Below are 22,793 nucleotides of genomic sequence, written 5' to 3' on the forward strand. Positions count from 1 at the left end.
GGGTGGTATTGCCATCCTAATAATATTAAGCATTCCAATCCATGAACATGGAATGTCTTTCCATTTATTTATATCTTCTTTAATTTCTTTTAGCAATATTCTGTAGCTTTCATTATACAGGTCTTTCACTTCCTTGGTTAACTTACTGCCTAAGTATTTTATTCTCTTTGATGCTATTGTAAATTATTTTTTCCCTTAATTTCCTCTTTAGATTGTTCTTTGTTAGTGCGTAAGCATGCAATTTATTTTCTTTGCATGTTGATTTTATATCATGCTACTTTGCTGAATTCATTTATTACTTCTAACAGGGGTTTTTTGGTGTGGAATATTTTGGATTTTGTACTTCTAAGATCATATCATCTGCAAATAGAGATAATTTTACTTTTTCCTTGCCATTTAGGATGTCTTTAATTTCTGTTTCTTGTCTAATTGCTCTAACTAGATCTTCCAATATTCTGTTCAATAGAAATGACAAGAACAGAAATCCTTTCCTTGCTCCTGGCATTAAATGAAAAACTTTCAGTCTTTTGCCACTGACTGCACTGTGAATTTTTCAAATATGCTTTTTTTTTATTATGCTGAGGTAATTTCATTCTATTCCCAGTTTATTGCATGTCTTTATTGTGAAAGGGTGTTGAATTTAGTCAAATGCTTTTTTTTTTTTTTTTGCATCAATTGAGGTGAATGTCTATGTGTGTGTTGGGGGAGGGTGTTTCCTCTTCATTTTCTTGATGTGGTGTATTACATTGATCAATATTTTCATATGTTGAACCATCTTTGCTTTCCAAGAATAAATTCTACTTGGTCATGGTTTACAACCTTTTTCAACATGTTGAATTCAGTTAGCTAGTATTTTATTGAGAATTTTTGCTTCCGTGTTCATAAGGTCTATATTTCTCCTGTATTTTCTAGTCTGGATTTGGTTTCAGGGCATACTGACCTCATGGAATGAGTTAGGAAATACTCTATCCTCTTCAGTGTTTGGAAGAGTTTGAGAAAGAGTAGTGGTTAGTTCTTTAAATGTTTGGTAGAATTTATGAGTGAAGCCATATCAGGTCCAGGGTTTTTCTCTGTTGGGAGGTTTTTCATTATTTACTCAATCCCCTTAGAGGTCTATTCTGATTTTATGTTTCTTCATGATTTAGTCTTGGTAAGCTTTGTGTTTCTAAGAATTTGTCCATTTTATCAAGGCTATCCAGTGTGTTGGTGTACTATTATTTATAGCACTCTCTTATAATTATTTTTATTTCTGTAGGATTGATAGTAAGTAATGTCCCCAGTTTCATATCCGATTTTAGTAATTTGAGTCTTCTCTCTTTCTTCGTTCAACTAGCAAAAAGCTTTGTCAATTTTGTTGATATTTCCAAATAACCAACTTTTGGTTTCATTAATTTTCTCTATACATTTTTATTCTTTATTCAAACAATTAACGCTTGTTTTCTATTTTTTAAAAAATTATTCTTATGGGCAGAATAAATGAGAGAGAGGGAGAGAAAGAGAATCACAAGCAGGCTCTGCGCTGTCAGCACAGAGCCTGATATGAGGCTCAAACTCATGAACCGTGAGATCACGTCCTGAGCCAAAGTCAGACGCTTAACCGACTGAGTCACCCAGGTGTCCTAACTTTTGTCCTTTTTATTCAAAAAAACAACAAACTTTTGGGTTCACTGATTTTCTCTAGTTTTCTATTCTAATTTTTATTTTCTCTGTTCTATTCTGTTTTTTATTATTTAATTTATTTTTTTTTTAATTTACACTCAATTCTTTATTCCTCTTTTCCTTCTGCTGACTCTGGGTGTAGTTTTTCTTCTTTCTCTTGTTCCTTAAGTTGAAAAGTTAGGTTGTCGATTTGAGATAATTCTCCTTTTTTAGTGTAAGCATTTATAGCTATACATTTCCAACAGAATTTCCCCATCTTATATGTGCTGTGGCTGCTAAGCACAAATCTTTGGTGTATGCATAAAATAAAGCACATTTTTTATTCTTTTCTTTCTGATAGGTTTAAAAAGAAGATACAGCAAAATGATACATGGTTTTCATTTTGATGTTACCCACATTAGATGGAATACAACAAAGTGATCCTCATGGTAACCACAAAGAAAATAGCTATAGAATACACACACACACACACACACACACACACACACACACACAAGAGAATTGGACAATCCCAAAGAGAGGTGGCAGGTAACACAATGGCTACTTCCCCAACAACAGACCTCTCTCAATGGACAAAAACCATGAAATTATTTGTGTCCCATATGAATGCTCATTAAAGGCTGACATGAATCAGGGAAGATTTTAAGAATCAAGTGGGAAAAAGAATGAAATCTGGCCATTTGCAGCAATGTGGATGGAACTGGAGGGTATTATGCTAAGTGAAATAAGCCAGGCAGAAAAAGACAGATACCATATGTTTTCACTCATATGTGGATCCTGAGAAACTTAGCAGAGGACCATGGGGGAGGGAAAGGGGGAAAAAAGTTACAGAGAGGGAGGGAGGCAAACCATAAGAGACTCTTAAGGACTGAGAACAAACTAAGGATAGATGGGTGGTGGGGGAGAGGGGAAAGTGGGTGATGGTCAGGGAGGAGGGCACTTGTTGGGATGAGCACTGGGTGTTGTATGGAAACCAACTTGACAATAAATTATATTTAATAAAAAAAAGAATCAAGTGGATAAGATGATCCATTCTGTGGATCTCAGTCAGCCTCTTTATCCTGCCAACCTTTTCATTGTTCAATGGGGTCATCAAAATAGTGGTCATTGTCACGGGATGGAAGATATGCATGGACACAGTAACATAAGGCTCCCCTGGCTATGGGCACTGTTGGATGTTCAATCTGCCAGCATCAGAGGTCAAAACTGAGTCATTAATATGGCACCATCTTCCAGGTGATCAACCTAGTGGCAGGTTGATTACATTGGGACACTTTCAGATTGGAAGGGGCAGTGTTGTTTTTACTGTAATGGACACTTACTCTGGATACAGTTATATCTTCTTTGCCCCCAGTGCTTCTTCAAAAACTACCATCTGAGGATGTAAGGAATGCCTTATCTTCTATCTTTGTATTCCACACAGGATTGCTATAGTGCTTGGATGTTAAGTGAAACACTCATATAGATGTTGCTGTGATGGATTGTGTATGGCTTTAATTAAAGGAGATTACCCTCAAGAATGTGTAAGGCCAAAAAGTAAGGTTTCTGAGGAAGGAAGGAATACTGCCTGACTTTAACATGGAGTTTCTCTGCGTTTCCATACTGCCAGCATGTGCTATATGTTTCTTCCTCATGACTACAACATCAACGCCCATTTCAGTTTCTAGATGGCCAGGCTACCATATATATTTAAGATTCAAGACTGCATGGTCGGGGCGCCTGGGTGGCGCAGTCGGTTAAGCGTCCGACTTCAGCCAGGTCACGATCTCGCGGTCCGTGAGTTCGAGCCCCGCGTCGGGCTCTGGGCTGATGGCTCAGAGCCTGGAGCCTGTTTCCGATTCTGTGTCTCCCTCTCTCTCTGCCCCTCGCCCGTTCATGCTCTGTCTCTCTCTGTCCCAAAAATAAATAAACGTTGAAAAAAAAATTAAAAAAAAAAAAAGACTGCATGGTCAATTTTTCCCTGAATTTCTCACTAGCCAGCTTGCCCTACAGATTTCAACTTACCATCTCCCAGAATCATGGGAGCAAATTCATTAAAATAAATCATTTAATAATATGCAGGTGGCCAACAGACACATGAAAAGATGGCCAACATCACTAATCATCAATGAAATGCAAATCAAACCCACAATGAGATACAACCTTACACCTGTCAGAATGGCTAAAATAAAAAATACAAGATGGGGCTCCTGGGTGGCTCAGTCAGTTAAACGTCTGGCTCAGCTCAGGTCATGATCTCGTGGTTCATGAGATCAAGCCCTGTGTCAGGCTCTGCACAGATAGCACAGAGCCTGCTTGGGATTCTCTCTCTCCCTCTCTTCTGCCCCTCCTCCACTCATACTTTCTCTTGCAAAATAAATAAACATTTAAAAAATAAAAATTAAATTAAAAATACAAGAAGTAACAATTGTTGGTGAGGATGTGAAGAGACAAGTGGCATCATGTACTGTTGATGGGAATGCAAACTGGTGAAGCCACTGTGGAAAACAGTATAGAGGTCCCTCAAAAAATTACATGGAGAACCAGTGAATGATCCAGGAGTTATACTTCTGTGTATTTACCTTAAGACAATGAAAACACTAATTTGAAAAGATATGTACACCCTTATGTTCATTGAAACATTATTTACAATAGCCAAGATATGGAAGAACCTAAGTGTCCATTGATAGACAAATAGATAAGAAAGATGTGGAATGTATGCGTGGGCTTGAACACACACACACACAGACACACACACAGTAGAGTATTACACAGCCATAAAAAAGGGTGAGTTTGTGCCATTTGCAACAACATGGATCTATGTGGAGGGTATTATGCTACGTGACCTGAGACTGAGAAAGACAAATATCATATGATTTTGCTCATATGTAGAATCTAAAAAACAAAACAAATGAATAAACAATTTTAAAAAAGCATAATCAGACACATAAATACAGAAAACAAACTAATGGTTGCCAGAGGGGAAGGGGTGAAGAGATGGACAAAATGGATGAAGAGGAATGGGAGATACAGACTTCTAGTTATGGAACCAATAAGTCACAGGAATAAAAGGCACAGCATAGGCAATATAGCAATGATATTGTAATAGCACTGTATGGTGACAGATGGTGGCTGCACTTCTAGTGAGTATAGCATAACATATTGAGAAGTTGAATCATTGTGTTGTGTATCTGAAACTAATATAACATTGTGTATCAACTAAAATAAAAAATTATGCAACAGGGATGGAGTAAGTCATCCTTATCTTACAAAACCAGGCACTGAGGATCACCAAAGTTGGTGTTGAGTAGTATGTTCCAGATCACCCAGTATTTGAGTCTAAGTTTGTCTGGCTCCAAAGCCCATATGGTCCCCAGTACATCATATGGCCAAAAAGATCAGGGAAGGCCTGAGAGGTTTTCTGAGGTTTTGAGTATATCGAATAAGGGTATTGGGAGTGTTTTTAAATTTTTTTTAATGTTTATTATTTTTGAGAGAGAGAGAGAGAGAGAGAGAGAGAGAGAGAGAGGGGGAGGGGGAGGGGCAGAGAGAGAGGGAGACACACAATCTGAAGCAGGCTCCAGGCTCTGAGCTGTCAGCACAGAACCCAATACGGAGCTCACACTCACAAACGGTGAGATCGTGACCTGAGCTGAAGTCAGACGCTTAACCAGCTGAGTCACCCAGGCGCCCCTAGGAGTGTTTCTAGAACGTGTCAAACATGCACCTAAGTGATACAACAGTATAACAGTCTTCACATGTTCGTCACCCGGTTTCAACAATTATCAAAATACAGTTCATTCTGTTTCACATATATTACGCTCTCCAACTCTGCTACTGCTCCTGTCTCCACTCAATTATTTTAAAGCAAATCCTAGGTATGTTTTTATTCATAACCCACACTACAAAATAAAAATACTATCAATATACACAATAACAAATTCATTAATGTTATCTGATACCTAGTCAACATATTTCTCCAATTAATTTCCTTTTACCATGGGCTCGTTTACATCAGAATTCAAACAGGATGTCCAGACTGCATTTCTTTAATATGTTTTATAAATTTCCTTTAATACATATCATCTCTTGCTTTTCCTTTATCTTATCTTATCTTTTTTTTTTTTTTTTTTTTGTGGAAGAGACTAGGTCATTGTGTCATTGAATTTTGGAAATCCTGGATCTGGCAGATCACACCCCTGCTGTGTTTCTCAACATATTCTTCTGTCACTAGCATGTACCCTGAACTGACAGAACTTGAGGCTTCATCATCAGATTCAGGTTTGGCTCCATGGCAAAAATATGTCAGAGATGGTGCTTTGTACTTCCTATTGCATCTGCAGCCCAATAGGAGATACTTAATGTCTCTGTGTCTCTTTTTCATTGTGATGTTAAGATTGACCAGCGGGTCCAGGTGTTTTGAGCCCTCCTTGTTCATTACAAAGTTCCCTATCAGTAGGTTGATCATATGTCATCCAAATGGAGACTATTTTGTAGAGGGGGTAAAGTAAGGTGTAGTATTAGTAATGATGATAGAACAACCAATGTAAACCAGGACTTGTCCCAGGAAAATCATGGTGTATGTTCATCAGACATAGCAACCTCCACATCATGGATTTAGCAGCCAGTGAGGGTTATTGCCTAGATCCATTAATTCATTAGGTGTTGCAAAATGGTGATTCCCCCCTCCACACACACATGCACACACACACACAAACACACACACACACACACACACACACACACACACACACTCTTCATGGGTTTTTTGGTTGCATTTACTGTCTGGAATTATACCATAAGGCATAACTTTGTAAATATTTGATTTTCCTAAAATTATGGTTCATATAAGAAAGCTAGAATTAATGCTTTGTTCTATCCCTTTCAGAGTGATGGGATGGTGACTGAGCTAGCTCCAATCACTTAGAGTGAGCAAGGGTCATTTGTGGATTTTTTTTTTTAGTATTATAATGAACTCATGAGTGTCAATATATTTGTGATTCAAACCATTGCATTTATTATTCCTTTGATGCTCACATATTTCTGCATTTGCCCATTAGGAACCCCTGTGTCCCACCTCCTGTGTCCTTTTGACATAACCTCAACACACATCCTGACTTTCGGATATTATAAGATGTTCCAGGCTTATATATATATTTTTTCCTCCCAAGATTTTACAGGCTTATATTATTTATATTCCACCCCGTATCTGGCACCAGCTATTTCTCCAAGGAGCTCTTGTTTGTGTTCAAGATCATAAAATAGACTCTAAGTTACTCACTGCAACTGAATCATTGCTTCTAGGCCTTGGCAGGCTATAAAGCTAATGATCAATGTTGACAATTATTTTTCCAGTCTGATAAATGAGGAATAATCTCTGTAGGAATGGCTCCCCTTGTTTCTATTTATTCCTTTTCAAGATTTTCCTGTCAGGGCACCTGAGTGGTTCAGTCAGTTGAGCGACCGACTCTTGATTTTGGCTTGGGTCATGATCTCACGGTGCTGAGATCGAGTCCGGAGTTGGGCTCTGAGCTGGGCATGGAGCCTGCTTGGGATTCTCACTCTCCTTCTCTCTCTGAACCCCCTCTCAAAATAAATAGGTAAACTTTCTTTTTTTTTTTAAGATTTCCCTGTCCATCTGTACTAATCTTCCCCCCTTAAATGGACTGCAAAACCAACTGGTCTAGTTCCAGGAAAAAAAAAAAAAACCTTTATGATATTGGAAGGTCTGAACATGTTTTTCTTACTAGGAGTAAGTAACATTTTCATATATTTAAAAACCAGTTCATACTCATTTCTGTGAATTATTTATTCACAATTTTAATGTGTTCTTCTATTATGTTTTTGACCTCTTCTCAATTGTTAGTAGCTCTTCTAAATCATAAGAGAATCCTAGGTTGTAAAGTAATATTTGCATGGTTTCATTTTCTACAACTGGACCTCTGACCCATTTAGAATTTATTCTGATACACAGTGTAAGGAACAGATCCAATTTTGTCTGTTTCCATATCGCTATTCAGTTACAACACCCCTCCCCGCCATGACACATTTTTAAAAGTCCATTATCCCCCACTGATTTGATATGCCATATTTATCGTATGGCAAATTTCCATGTGCATTTGAGTCTATTCATACATGTTCTCTTTTGCTTAATTGTTCTATTCAGGCATGAATACTATGCTATTCTGTTATATAGATTTGTAATAGGTTTTAGTATCTGTAGAGGTGGCTCCCCCCATTGGTCTTTCTTCATTTTCAAAGTTTTTCTGTCTATGCGTGCACATTTGTTTCCCCAAAATCTATATTCACACCAACTTGTCTAGCCTCAGAAAAAAAATCTCATGGAATTTTTATTGTGATTGTATTAAACTTACAAATTTACTGCAGAAGAGCTGACTCTTTATGATGTCGAGTCTTCTGATCCAAGAGCTTGGCATATCTTTCCATCTGCCCAAGTCTATTCTTGTGTCTTTCAGAATGATTTTGTAGTTTTCCTTATTTATATTTTGGTTATTTCTTGTCAAATGTATGCCTAGGCATTTCATTTTTGCCATTATTAATGGAATCTTCCTTCTTATTTTCTAGCTGGTTATCCTTCTATATACGAAAACTTTTGGTTTCTGTATGTTAGTTTTATTGCCTGTTACTTTACTAATATCTTCCACTGTTTATAGCACTTTTTCCATTAATTATTTCTTTCTAATTTTGTGTGGGCATTTCCTGTCTCTTGTGTAATTACATCAGCACATAGCTCCACCACAATGTTAAATAGTAATGAGATATTAGGCATCTCTTTTTGTTTCTGACTTTAGTGGTAGAGTCTCTAGTTAATGTTTCCCCATTAAGCAAGTTACTGGCTTTTGGGCTAAGATTTGTATATTTCATTAGTTAAGGTAGTTTATCCAGCTCTATTATTTGCGAGCAGTCCCTAAACACAACACTGGCAAAACGCAATTCTGAACAACAAAAAAAAGTGGCTGTTCTACAGGTGTAGGCTGTTCAATACCAACTTCCACTGATTAGAATACCTATATGAAAGAAAACAAGTTGGAGGACAGGTATAAAGGGCATATGCTAAGCAATGCCATCATATTCACATCATATTTACTAGAAGACCACTTGGCAATAAATCTAGCTGGAGTATTATAGTTAAAGTTCCTTTCCTTGGGACACTAAATAATAGAATTTAACGACAAGGATATTCTAGTGTTTGTTAAGAGAATTTTTTTTTTTTAAATCTGGAGCTAGAACTTCACTGGGCCCAAACACTTAAGATTTTACTTCTATTATTACATATTTGCTACTTAATAATTCTCCAACTTTCAAATACCTTTACCGTCATTTATTAGTATTGATTCTGCTTACAGATTAATAGTTAAACACACAGGCTCTGGAATCACATGGTTTGGTAGAATTGAAATCTGGCTACACATAACTGTTAAGTGACCTTCAGTAAGTCACTTACCCTCATTTTCCTCAGTTTCTTCAGCTGTAAAACGAAGCCACAGAACTTCCACCTGGGTTCCGAGACTTTCAAGCTTTAACATTTCATCCTAGCCTTTTACCTCTTGTGACTCAGTTTCTGTAATTGTGAAATGTGCTGCCTATTTCATACAACTCCAACGAGGTTCAAATATGATGTACAGGAAGTACTCTAAAATGTAATATTTTGGGGGCACCTGGGTGGCTCAGTTGGTTGAGCATCTGACTTTGGCTCGGGTCATGATCTCATGGTTCGTGGGTTCGAGCCCCACATCGGGCTCGCTGCTGTCAGTGTAGAGGCCACTTCGGATCTTCTGTCTCTCTCTCTCTCTCTCTCTGCCCCTCTTGATCTCTCTCTCCCTCTCTTTCTCTCTCTCAAATTTAAAAAAAATTAAAATAATATTTTCAGCCAAAAATTTTAGGGTACCATTTGATTTTTGAGATAAGTAGGCAAACAGCTCCTGCTCCAGGAAAGACAAATAAGAATATATATATATATATATATATATATATATATATATATATATAATCTCAAACGATGCAGCAACCATCCTTCTAATGGTTACTGCATCGTTTCCTCCATGACATGTTTGGTGCTTCCTGCGTGCAAATTTCAAGACACTTTCATTTTAATGTCTTCAAGACATCGTATCATCAAACACCTCATCAGGTTCACAAACTGAGTGACTGATTAGAAGCTGTAGGAGAAGAGAAGACATCCCCACCCTAATTGTCAACATTTAGGTTCACAGGTAGCAATCTGTACATTAATCAGAAACACTCCCCCGCACCAAAACAAAACACATTTCAATCTTGAAGATAAGTGAACCACTGTAGTCAAAAGAGTAATCTCTCTGTCTCTGAAATATCCCATTTTGAAGGATTAGAAAAAAAATCCTGGACATGAATAATTTTAGCCATACTTACTCTGATTGCTACAAAGGGTGATGCATACTTTGATTGCTATAAATTGAAATGTTAAATCATGATACTGCATAAGTGCATGCTTGTAATAGTGCAATTGTTGAGCCAAACAGTATTAGAGGAAGTGACTTCTTGATATCAGCTACTTTTCAAAGAAGGTCTCTAGTTACTATGGAAGAAAAGAGAATATGTGCATTCGTCTGCCAACTAGAATTCTACTGGGTATTTACCCAAAGAAAAAGAAAATGCTAATTTGAAAACATATATGCACCCCTACGTTTATTGCAGCGTTATTTACAATGGCCAAGATACGGAAGCAACCCGTGTCCATTGGTAAATGAATGAATGAATAAAGAAGATGTGGTATATACAGGCAATGGAATATTACACAACCATAAAAAAGAATGAGATCTTGCCACTTGCAATAACGTGAATGGACCTAGAGGGTATTAAGCTAAGTGAAATAAGTCCGATTGAGAAAGACAAATTCCCTAGGATTTAACTTACATCTGGAATCTAAAGTACAAAACAAATGAATAAATGAACAAACAAAAAGCAGAATCAGACCTATAAATACAGAGAATAAACTGGGGTGGTGGGTGGACAAAATGGGTGAGGGAGAGTGGGAGATATGGCTTCCATTTACGGAATGAATAAGTGAAGGGGATAAAAGATACAGCATAGGGAATACAGTCAATGATACTACAATAGCATTGTATGGTGACAGGTGGTAGCTACACTTGTGGTGAGCATAGCATAACATATAGAGATGTTGAATCACTATATTCTACACCCCAAACTAATGTAACATTGCGTGTCAACTATCCTCAAATAAAAATAATAAAGCTTTTTTTTTTGTTTTTTTAATAAAAACACTGGCTGCAATTTCCTGAAATTTGTATTTAGTAAAAGAAACCTGTCCTACCGTTTTTGGGGAGAAAAAAATGAATTTTTACATTTGCTTTAGGGTGACTTTCCTGATATTCTGAGTTAAAATTTCACTGCCACAAAAAAGTGGACATTAAATGTTCCCTTTTATGAAAAATAAAACAATGGCTAAAGCACAGGTGACATGTAAGAAAACTGTTCACCAAGAGAAAGAAAAAAGTAACACAAGAGTGAACCTAAATGTAACCCATGGACTATGGGTAATATCGATGTGTCAATGATTAAGTTTGTCGCTGTGGGTGTGTGGGGGCAGGGAGTATATGAGAAATCTCTGTACCTTCTGCTCCATTTTGCTGTAAACCTAAAACTGTTTAGAACATATATATAATTGTAATATGCACACAGATGATATATAATGGCAAATTATGTATAAATACATAAATAGTTATAACGGCAAAATATTTCTTCCCCTTAGAATATCAGCCAAAGTTGCTTCAAGTACATATTTACTCATTTGAGGTTGCCAGGGGATGGAAATAAATGTCAACTCTTTGATCACTAAGTACATTATGTACTGATTATCGTGTCTGCACTCTCACATAAAATTAGATGGCTTAGTATGAATATTAGAACTTTCACGAGGACCTTTGGAGTACTTACTTGTGCCTCTGTAGCTACTGGAAAACTTCCCAAATAAGGACCTTCTTAGAAGTTTGGAACAGAACTTCAGACGCATATACCAACACATGCTTTGGCTTAACAGGAAAGTTCTTTACAAACATGTGAAGCTGAGCAATTAAATTCTCCCCATAATGTCAAATACTGGATAATGGTGGAGGACTCATTCATTCCTGTATACGTTGTTGCAGTTAGAAAAAGAGATTCCATATGGGCTTATTTTTTAAAAACTTGGAAAGCCTTAAAACAAACAGAAGGGTGGTATACAGGGGTCAGGATTAGCGTTAAAAAAATGCAGAAAGACAGGAGAAAATAAATCCTCTCCTCCGAATGGAAATGCTTTATTTTGAATGATTCATGAAAGCAACTTCAGGAACTGAGAAAAAAACACATTTTACTGACTTATTCCAAATATATTCTGAAACAATGTCATGTTTATTAAATAACATGCCCAAACGAAGATGGTGTTATGTTATTAAATGTAAAAAGAAAATGCCCATTACAAAAAGAAAGGTTTAAGAATTAATTATTCAAGTTGTTAGTTCTCAAATATAAAATCAACGTTCCACACACTCAATGAACATTAAACTTGAAAACAAGGCACTATAGGTAATTTATCTTTAAAGAGAGATGTGAAATACTTAAACCATAAGTCATTAGGTATATGTACATATTAATGAAATACTTTCAATCAATGCTAAGGGCAAGTGTCATTTAATAGTGAACCAACACCAATTAAATGACATTTTGGTGTCTTTGTGGAAACGACATTTTCACAAACCCATGTCTCAGCACTGACACTTATGTATCTAGTTCTGTGCCCCCAATGATTTTAGGCAGTTTAATTTATTCCCAAAAAACCCCACAATCTTATGTTTGCTTTTAATAATTTTTATAAGGCAGTAGAGTAGATTTTCTGAAATCATATTTTTTTATTAGAATTGGCTCTGTAAACTAATGAGTAAAACACAAGCGGGCACACGGGTAAGAGAGATTTTATACCCTTTAATTTTATTTTTCCTTTAGGAAAAGCAAAGTAACCTTCTTTCTGTACATGTGCTCTGAACCTTTTGGGACTGATACAGATCCACGGAGGCCAAGCCTCAAATTAAATCATCCTGTTGCTAAAAGTTAATTAACAGTGTTAAGTACACAAAGTCATCATTACTAACGAAGGGCTGAAAGCTTAATACATATAATTGTGGAATTGCTGCTACCCACGTAACTGTTTGGGGCTTGGGGTTTTAGCAGGAAAAGATTCTTGCACTAAACAAGCAAGCTATGGTAAACAAGATGTACTGATTTCAACTACAATTTTTAAACTACCGCAATGTGGTTCAGTGTAGCTAATGTTATGCTTCTATCATAGCACTTAGGTTCAAGTTCTTTCTTCAAAGTCATCAGAATAACAGGGATTGAAGATACTTTTCAACAATTGCCAGCTCTTGCTGTTGCTGTTTCAAGGAAGGAAATATTAAACATTTACATGCTATTTAGGTCATTGTTATATACACTTCAGCAAACAAAATACCCCAATGCTCACATCCCTCGTTAGTTCTTAATATTAAATATGCACTAAGTACTTACAACTTCCATCATAATTTTGTTTTGCAACTTGGTCATTTCTTCTCTAACTGCACTTTGTTCATCAGTAAGAAGACGTTCATGGTCCTTCTCTAAGTCCTGCATACTCTAAAACAAAAAGCCTAGTTTAGTTATAAACCACCACTTTTCATCTCACGCACTAAACATGTAAAAGCAAATTTCAAAACTAACATCTCTTAATATGCAAAGGATGCCTGTTATTTATTCCAAGTAAGATATTATACCTAATACATGGAGACCAAAATACCCACCTAAGAAATTTTTTAAATGTTGTGTTTGAGTCAAATATTATTAGTATAGAGGCACAACAGTAGTAGGCTCAAAACAATGGGTTAATAAACAGTTAATAAACAGTTAAGGTCAAGGTGGAGGGAAAAAAAGAAAAAGACTGACAGTCCCACTGAACGAGATGCCATCATTTTAAAACTCTCTAATAAGCTTTCTAGACACCATGTAACAGTGCATTTATAATGACTCATAATCAATGTAGCATGATTCCACTGGAGGGAATAAAACGATCTGTGACACGACCTCTTTAAGTTATGAAAAACAAACATGTTCTAAATCTTTACTATTCACCCAACAAATGGTGATCTACTGCAGCCTACATAAAAAGTGCTGTGGAGGAATTTAAAAATGAATACACGATCTCTTCCTTCCTTATTCCAGTGAGAACAAAAAAACATGTAAACAAAAACAACACAAAAACTTTATAACAATTAAGGTAACACAACTTGCCGTGACTATGTAGTGGAAAATAAGATTGATTCTGATTTAGTTGGCAAAAGAGTAAGATTTTGGTAGGTAAACGGAAGAGGCAATTGAAAGTATTCTAGAAACAAGGAAGTAATGGTGCGTTAGTTCAGAGAAAGCAACCAACCTGGAGGGGTGGGAGGAAAGAACGAACGTTAAGTGTAAAACTACAAAGGGAGCCTTGTTATGGGGGAAGCGGGGCACAGACTTTGAATACCTGAGGGCCTAAAATGGGAAGCTAACGACAGGTTCTCAGGAGGGAAGGTCTATGCTTTGGAAGATCATATTGCAGAATGGTGAGGGATGGACTGGAGAAGAGAACTCAGATGAGGGTTTAGTAGCATAAGCAAGGAATGACGAGATCCTGAACTAGGGAGCAGCAGTTGGAATTCGAAGAAAGATACTAAGGTACCGTTGCAGAGGTAAAGGACACCTCCCCTCCGCCCAACACACACCAAGAAAAAAGAGGAGGAATGTGCAGGATTCTACTGCCTCCTAAATAAGTATATATCTGCATGAAGAAGAGGTCTGTGTCACTGAGTACAGTTGGTCAATGTGCAAATATCACAGCAGATCATTCTCAATTCACAAACGTTTGGTCCTCCTCTGGCTTTTTCATTCTGTTATATTGTATTTAGACCTTCTCTTATGATTTTAAGTTTGCATATAAAGTCATTATTAGTCATTAATATTCCAAAAGCAACTATGCCACAAAACACTCATGTAGCGCATTTGGAAATAAAAGCAGTATTCATCAATTACCACTGCCTACTCATATTTAACAGAAACCGTCAATACAAGTAAAAGGCACGTAGAAGTGCTTTATAGACTTCTTAGTTTCCACTATATATTTATTGCTGATCTCCTCCGAACTGATTGTTGCACAAAAAATTATGATTAAAGTGTTGATAAAGTACCACTTTTCTACACGATACATGTATTTCTAGGTAAAATCCCCAGCTTACAGTTCCCTGTTTTAAATGACTCCCACAAAAGTATTAATTAATCCCCAAAATCAAAACACATTTACCAATTATGTTAAATACAGAGCAATGAACTCCAAATGGAAAATGGTTAACGGTTCAGATGTACAACCTAACTGGGTTTTTTCCCCCACATAGATTCAGAAAGAAACAAACTATCTCCTACTTTTGTACACATGTTATGTTTTATAAGAATGTATTATGTTGCCAAATACCTCTAAGAATTGCACATATAAATTTTTAATTTTTTGCAGTCTCTGATTCTGAACAGCTCTAGCTTGTTGAAGAACCTTTCGTTGCTCTTGAAACATACTCTACAAATATAAAAGAAAAGGATGATAAAATGTGGGTGACATTTAATATTTAGAGAAACATAATTATACATCATGTCTAAAAGGAATATTCTTTAAATCAATACTTGTTAACATTTCCTGTTGTAACAACCTTTATGACCGAGTTTAGATAACTGTGTTCACCACTAATACACAAAAACAATACGATGATCCTACCTAGTAGTCATTAAGTAGGAAATTTTTTTTCTTGCCAATATGGAAAACAGGTTTTAGCTCTTGATTTCAAAACCCACAAATGACCCTTCCAAGAATGTGTTTACTACAAGTAGTCAAAAATCTATACACTGATCCTTCCTAACAGTAGTTACAGAGGGGATATTCTTTTCTTCACAACGTTCAAAACATGTATTAATTCTTGGTCATTTCAGTATGTACACAGATGATCCCAGCCTTTCCGCTCCTTGACCTGATCTCCAACAACAATTTTGTCCTCTTCCCTACTTCAGTCACTCACTTACATAGTCACACCCTGGATTCTGTCATTCCCAATAACTGCAACATCTACATTATATTAATAAGAGCAAAAACTTATATAGGAGCTGTGTGCCAGGTACTGTTCCGAACCATTTTAAATAAACATTATATATGATCTCATTTAATCCTCAAAACAACTCTACGAGGCAGGTGCTTTTGTTATGTCTCCTTCCATAATAGGTGAGGAACCTGGGTGAGGCACAGGGATAAACAATTTGCCGCTGATTTCACAGCTAGTACCGGTCAACCAGGATTGGATCCCAAAAACTGGTTCCAGAGTCCAGGCTCTGGACCACTGTACTATACTGGTTCTCCATTTTTTCCCCCAATATTCAACCTCTACCTCCCTGTTTGTAGTTCTCTCCCTTTCTTACTATAGTCCAACACTCTTTCAGGATTAACATCCCATGGATCCTATGACTTTTCATTGCCCCTGATCCCCACCCTCATATTCTCCCTTTTCCTCCTTCCTGGCCTAAATGCCATGGTCAATCATTATACCTATGCCCTCGCACATGTACCTTACCCCCTTTTCACTCCGCCAATTTGCGTGGCTAAACCCCAACCCTGGAAAATCCAACTCTCCAGCTGCTCTGCCACAACCATGCAATGTGGTCTCACTTTAAATTCATGGTCACTATGACACCAACCTAAGTTAGACCCACAATGCTGCTTGGCAATGGCATTTCCCTAGTCCATTCACTGGCCTGCTCTCAGGAAACAATTCCAGGACTTCTTCTCTGCTCCCGAGAGGCAACACCTCCTCCACCACTCTAACTCTTAACTGGTGACCTTCCTGTATCCCTAAATAGACAGAAGCAATTCAGAGAGGACATTCAGTCTCCCACCGCTACATCTTCTACCCACCTTTACCCATCTGGGCTCATGGTCCCTACATTCTCTCCTGTGTTTTTGCATGACCTATTGCTACTTGAGACTTTGATACAATAAATAAATCAATTTTAAAGCCAAAGCTGATACCAACGGCTAGTTTTTCTTGTTGTTTCTGGGCTTTCTGCATGTCTACATTCCACTCCCAAAACAAAGTCAGAAACTGCTGAGAATATTTGAGATGAAGATTCTGCCTGTAAAACATAATAATGAGCACTGTCATAATTCATAAAGACATGAAAGAATTAACCGTATTCAAAACAAAATTGATTTGACACAATTTACGCTACAAAAGGAGAAGGCAGTAATAGCATAACAGCAGCTGAAATAGCAGTCTCATGGGAAGCAGAAAGGTGACATGAACAATTTACTCTTATTCCAAAAGTATTGTTCCTAACTGACCAACATAAAAGCTATCTCACATGCCTTACCTCTTAAAAGCTAATGAGGATTTACTCTACTATCAGTTTTCCAGAAAAATTCATTTTATCTAAAAGCAGTTTACTTTTCATTTCTTCTTACTGAATAGCATATATGTTCTGATATGATAAGTAGATTCATTCAATGAGGATATTATATCCATTTATCATAGAAGATTTCCAAACAGGAATATTTCACTTAAATATATCCCCCGAACAATGTTTTTTTTGTTTTTTTGTTTTTTTTAAAGAACGGTGAACACAATTTACCTAAAATATGCAAATTACTTACAATATAAGATTAACCTTTTCTACATAACTGAATACAGTTAACTATCACAAGAATAATGGTTTAAGACATTTACCTGAAGTTCAGCTAGTGTAGGTCTAGAATGAATATAAATTAATGTTATAGGAAGAAAACTCAATTGTTATTTGAAAGGGAAGAAAGGTCATCTCTATTGGCTTCTAGGAAATACATCTCAGAATCTGTTAAGGAGTGAGGTTACAGAACTAAGGAATTTATCTGCTTAGAAAAAAAAAAACAAGCAAAATATGTTTTTCGCTGGAAAATTCAATATAATAGAATTTGTCTTAGGTTATTTGTGCCAATGAATACAAAGAAATGATACAAATGTCATCGTGACTCAAAAACAAAAACACTCCAACAACTTCACCTTTGTTCTTGTTGTAGTTTCCAAACATGCTCACTTGTTTCGTTAGTGGTTTTGATAGAAGCTTTTGTACCCATTTCGAACATTTTTCTCTTTGTGAGAAGAGGCTGTTTAATGTCAACTGTATGGAAAATAGATATTCACTGAAATTTAAATGTTGAAAGTTATTTCGTTTTCATATATTCAAATCAGTACGGGTAAATGTTGCCTTGGCGATGTGCAAAGTACATTTACAATTTATAATACAGACATCATAAATGTGCAATCACTATGTTGTATACCTGGAACTAATATAATGTCGTATGTCAATTACACTTCAAAAAGCAAAGTAAGTAAAATAAAATTTATAATTCAGGCATCATTTCAAAAAGCAAGATTTGCTCACTATTTTCTGTAAAATCTTTCCAGTGCTAGTATCCCAATTCTAATTTTTCTAACTGCAGGTCACCTTTTAGTTTAGAGATAATGAGAAGGGCTTAATAATCAATATATTTTTCATTATCAAAATGTGTATAAAGAATCTCAAAGACAGACTTTAATTTCCTTCTGAAAATTTGCTAACAGGCACATTTTTCTAAACTTATAAAATATCCTCCAACTCAAGGGACACGTTTACATGGGTAAATGTCCTCCAACTCAAGGGATACATTTAGATGGGTTACCATTAGAATGCATTTTATAAAAAGCACAAAAGTATTTTCTTAAAAATGACCCTCAAAAAGGATAAAAATAATTATATCGCACATTAAAAAATTATTTTTCAAGCAATCTAGTGAGTGATGCTTTTAACTGCATTTTACTAACAGAGACAAAGGTCGTGGGTGTAAAATTCTAGTTTAAATAAATGAATTCAAAAACATTTAAAAAAATATTTTCATGGAGCTTTTTATATAACACTTTCATCCATAAGTGCCGCATTTCACAGAATCTGAATACTTCAAATAACGCTTTGCAGAGCATATGATTTGACTTTATGGATCTACAGTCCATAGTTATTTTTCAGTAGTCATGAAGGATCTGCACTACAATAAAAATATTTTATACACCCAGAATCCATCTATAATAAGAAGTTTATTAGACAGCTCACAAAGCAAGCACTTTGTCGCCACCAAATAGAGCAAAGCCTTCAAAAGATACTTGCTTGTAAGGATGATCTCTATGGAGAGCCATATATTGACTCACACTCTGCTAAGTGTACTGTCCTATAGCGCAGATGGTGTAAGTGACATCTGACAGAACAACATAAAATTTAGGAGTGTGGATATGATTAGACACTTCTCACTAGCTAGCAGAGTTATTTACTTTGCAACTACACAGTTTGTTAATGAAAAATAAAAATAAAGAGTTATATTAGAGGATTCGATTTGTGCTGCTACTCCAAAGCACACTGGAAAGTTATGAAAGGTAGCGAAATTAAGAAAATTTAAAATTGGCAATACACGTTGATACACCACCTAAGCTGTGCACAGAAAAGGCAGTATAAACTTTTCTCACACAGTCTTACACAGTACATTAAGTGTACACGTGCATAAAATAATGGCATCATTCTTACCTCATGACTGTTAGTACCGTTTTCAGTTTTCCACATCAACAGTTCAAAAGGTCAGTAAAGAAACTTACAAAGTTGAATCACACTATAAATACTGGTATAAAGTGCTCTATACTAGAACAAGGCATTAAAACCAGTCTTGGAATCCACTCACTAACATTCCCATTTATAAAAGTTGTATGGATTAAACAATTGTTTTGACTGCAAATATCACTTAAGCATACCTCCAAGCCTTTCCTGCATCTTCTGTACTTCATTCCTGTGAAGAAGTTACATGGAACATTATTGAGTAAGGATAAGCAAAGATCATATTTGCTTTGGAGGAAATGTGTCATTCTAGGATTTTATGGAGAATAATTGTATGAGCCATGTTGCCTAGAGCTGGCAGGTGATAACACTATGAAGACATTACCCCACATCGTCCTCAAATGTTCCTGCAGAAGGACTGTTCTCCCCGGGCTTATCCGGTACTGGATTGTTTCCTGCATTGAAATAAAAGTGGAAAGCATTTTAAAAGGAAGTATGGTATTCTGATCAGTTTTCAGGGGGCGGTAGCCTCGCCGTGTGGAGTTTTTTAGGCCTCTTGCAAGCAAAAGTCTTTACGGCAGACATATGAAAGGAAGGAACCACGTATGCACAAGGTCAGATGAAACTGGATGGGGGACGAGGACCATGCTCTGGAGACGGTGTTGCAAACCTTTCAGGGTTAAGGTCAGACTACACCACCCGGCACGTGTGAGACATTCTGGAAAGAGCAACTGTGGGCGAGCAGAAGTGCTGCTATCTAAGCTTCTGTAATCCTGGTCTGGGATGGGAGGATCGAGTGGGCAACGTCCGGTACATGAAACCGCTTTACACACACGCACGTGTTTTACTGCTTACAATGCCAAGGACTCAGAAGCAGCGACCTGCCCCGCGGGTGGTATCTACAGGTGCTGCATCTGCAAAGGTGTCAGATAGAGTGTACCTTCAGGAACAGCCTCCGGCCCACTCAGGTCTCTTCTCTCTTGTCCCCAAAAGTCATTGGCTGCCATAGCCGGAGCCTCCACCGGGGCCTTCGCAGCTCTCCTCAGGCGCTTCCTCCGAGGTGGCGCCATCCCAAGGTGTCTTCCCAGGTACAGACAGCTCTCCTGCACCTTGTGAGTGCAAACACGCGTGAAAGAAATGGGGACATGGTCAATGAGCGATGCCAGGCAAGGGTCCTCTGCGCAGATCAGAGCATGAGCGCCCTCGTTGTCTCTCGTTGGGCCAGGAGGGGACAAAGACAATGGTGACAGCAGACCCCTGCCCCCCGTGGCTGTGACCCCCTCTCCCTGGCTGCGACCTGCCCCAGGACACCTGAGTGTCAGGACCCTCTGCCAGATTCTTGCCCCTATGTTGGCACAGCGGCTGTCCCCTGCTCTCGGTCCCCAAGGGACAACGTGCTGGTCTGGAGGCCTAAACTTGACCGTGACCAAAAGAAGTGTCCCCTCCAAATGGGTGGGGAAGAAACCGTTCTGCACCTGTCCGGGGACAGTCAGGTCAGGGGTCTCCTCGACATGCCATCTGGACCCCAGGACAACCAAGCAGTCCTGCAGGGCAACCAGCTGGGCAGGAGGGACAGACGCAGATGCTGCCTCCTCACCAGGTGTGGCCCTGTCCTGAAGAGGGGAACGTCGGGCTCGCTTCCCATCCTGCAGACCCTGCCAGCCCTGCCCTCGAGAGCCTCATCCTGTCCTGTCCTTGTCCTATCCTGTCGTGTCCTGTCGGAGCCCCGGAGGAATCCGTGGGGACATCACTTCAGAGGTCAGCTCAGCTGCCGCCACCCCCCACTGTCCTTGGGGGCCTTGTCCTCGTCCTATCCTAACCTGTTCTCGTCCTGTATTGTCCTGTCGGATTCCCGTAGGACTCCGTGGGGACATCAACATAGAGGTCAGGACAGCCGCTGCCACCATGCACTGCCCTCGGGGGCCTTGTCTTGTCCTGTCCTGTCCTATCGGAGACCTGAAGGACTCCATGGGAACATCACCGCAGAGGTCAGCTCAGCTGCCGCCTCCACTCACTGCCTCGCGGGCCATGTCCTGTCCTGTCCTGTCCTGTCCAGTGGGAGTCCCGGTGGGATATCTGTGGGGATATCATGCAGAGGTCCATAGAGCTGCCACCTCTATACACTGCTCTCAGGGACCTTGACCTGTCCTGTTCTGTCCTATTGGAGCCCTGAAGGACTCCGTGGGGACATCACCTCAGAGGTCGGCCCAGCCACCGCCACCCCACTGCCCTCGGGTTCTCAACCTGTCCTGTCCTGTTCTCTTGGAGCCCTGGAGGACTCCATGGGGACACCCCTCAGAATTCAGCCCAGGCACCACCATGCCACATGCCTTCGGGGTCTCGCCCTGCCCTGCCCTGTTCTCTTGGCCCCCTGGAGGACTCCGTGGACATCACCTCAGAGGTCAGCCCAGCCATCACCACCCACTGACGTCGGGGTCTCAACCTGTCCTACCCTGTCCTGTTCTCTGGGAACCCCAGAGGACTCCATGGGGACATCACTTCAGAGGTCAGCCCAGCCACTGCCACCCCACTGCCCTCAGGGTCTCGTCCTGCCCTGTGCTGTTCTCTTGGAGCCCCGAGGACTCCGTGGGGACACCAACTCAGAGGTCAGCCCAGGCACCACCACCGTGCCACACCGCCCTCGGGGGCCTCATCCTCCCCCTATCCTGTCATGTCCTGTCAGAGACCAGAGGACTCCCTGGAGACATCACCTCAGAGGTCAGCCCAGCCACCGCCACCCCACCCTGCCCTCAGGGGCCTCGTCCTCTTCCTGTCCTGTCATGTCCTGTCAGAGACCGGAGGACTCCGTGGGGAAACCAACTCAGAGGTCAGCCCAGACACAGCCATCCCACAGTGCCCTGTGGGGCCTTGTACTCATCTTGTCCTGTCCTGTCTTGTTGGAATGCCAGAGGACTCCGTGGGGACATCACCTGAGAGGTCAGCCCAGCCCCTGCCACCCCACACTGACCTCAGGGGCCTCGTTCTCATGCCTTCCCCTCCTGTCCTATCATGTCCTGTGGAGCCCCAGAGGACTCCGTGGGGACACCACCTCAGAGGTCAGCCCAGCTACCACCACCCCACTCTCCTTGGGGTCTCATCCTACCCTGTCCTCTCCTGTCCTGTCCTCTCCTGTCCTGTCAGAGCCACAGAGGAGTCCACGGAGACATCACCTCAGAGGTCAGTCCAGCCGCCACCATCCCACATTGCCCTCGGTGGCCTCGACCTGTTCTGTCCTGTCGTGGCCTGTCACAGCCCAGAGGTCTCCGTAGGGACATCACCCCAGAGGTCAGCCCAGCTGCTGGCACCCCGCAGGACCCTTGGGGGCCTCGTCCTGTCTTCTACTGTCCTGTCCTGTCCTGTCACAGCTCCAGTGGACGCCATGGGGACATCACCACAGAGGTCAGCCAAGCCGCTGCCGCCCCACACCCTGGTCCCCTCATGGCTGAGAAGGCACC

At 39.5% G+C, this 22,793-nt stretch overlaps 1 protein-coding gene across 1 annotated transcript; it reads right to left on the reverse strand.

Moving 5' to 3' along the window:
- Window positions 1-12,595: 12,595 nt before the first annotated feature.
- LOC123383684 lies at window positions 12,596-21,826 on the reverse strand. The gene is made up of 10 exons (XM_045051678.1): window positions 21,791-21,826; window positions 21,159-21,294; window positions 20,279-21,007; window positions 19,724-19,793; window positions 19,536-19,570; window positions 17,766-17,883; window positions 16,764-16,863; window positions 15,167-15,265; window positions 13,198-13,302; window positions 12,596-13,064 (listed from the first exon to the last, which is right to left on the reverse strand). Exons 1-10 carry the CDS (start codon window positions 21,824-21,826, stop codon window positions 13,011-13,013), a joined length of 1,482 nt encoding a protein of 493 aa, XP_044907613.1. The 3' UTR covers window positions 12,596-13,010.
- Window positions 21,827-22,793: the final 967 nt, after the last annotated feature.

Source organism: Felis catus, assembly GCF_018350175.1.
Source record: "Felis catus isolate Fca126 chromosome X unlocalized genomic scaffold, F.catus_Fca126_mat1.0 chrX_random_Un_scaffold_80, whole genome shotgun sequence".
Lineage (NCBI taxonomy): Eukaryota > Metazoa > Chordata > Mammalia > Carnivora > Felidae > Felis > Felis catus.

Bases quoted from the DNA above. Each gene is read 5' to 3' on its own strand.
- LOC123383684 (XM_045051678.1), bottom strand. From the start codon at position 21,826: ATGGAGTCCTCTGGGGTTCCCAGAGAACAGGACAGG. The intron at 21,008-21,158 runs GTTAGGATAGGA...GAGGCTCTCGAG, and splicing joins ACAATACAGGACGAGAACAG to GGCAGGGCTGGCAGGGTCTG. The intron at 15,266-16,763 runs GTTGGTATCAGC...TTATATTTGTAG, and splicing joins AACAACAAGAAAAACTAGCC to AGTATGTTTCAAGAGCAACG.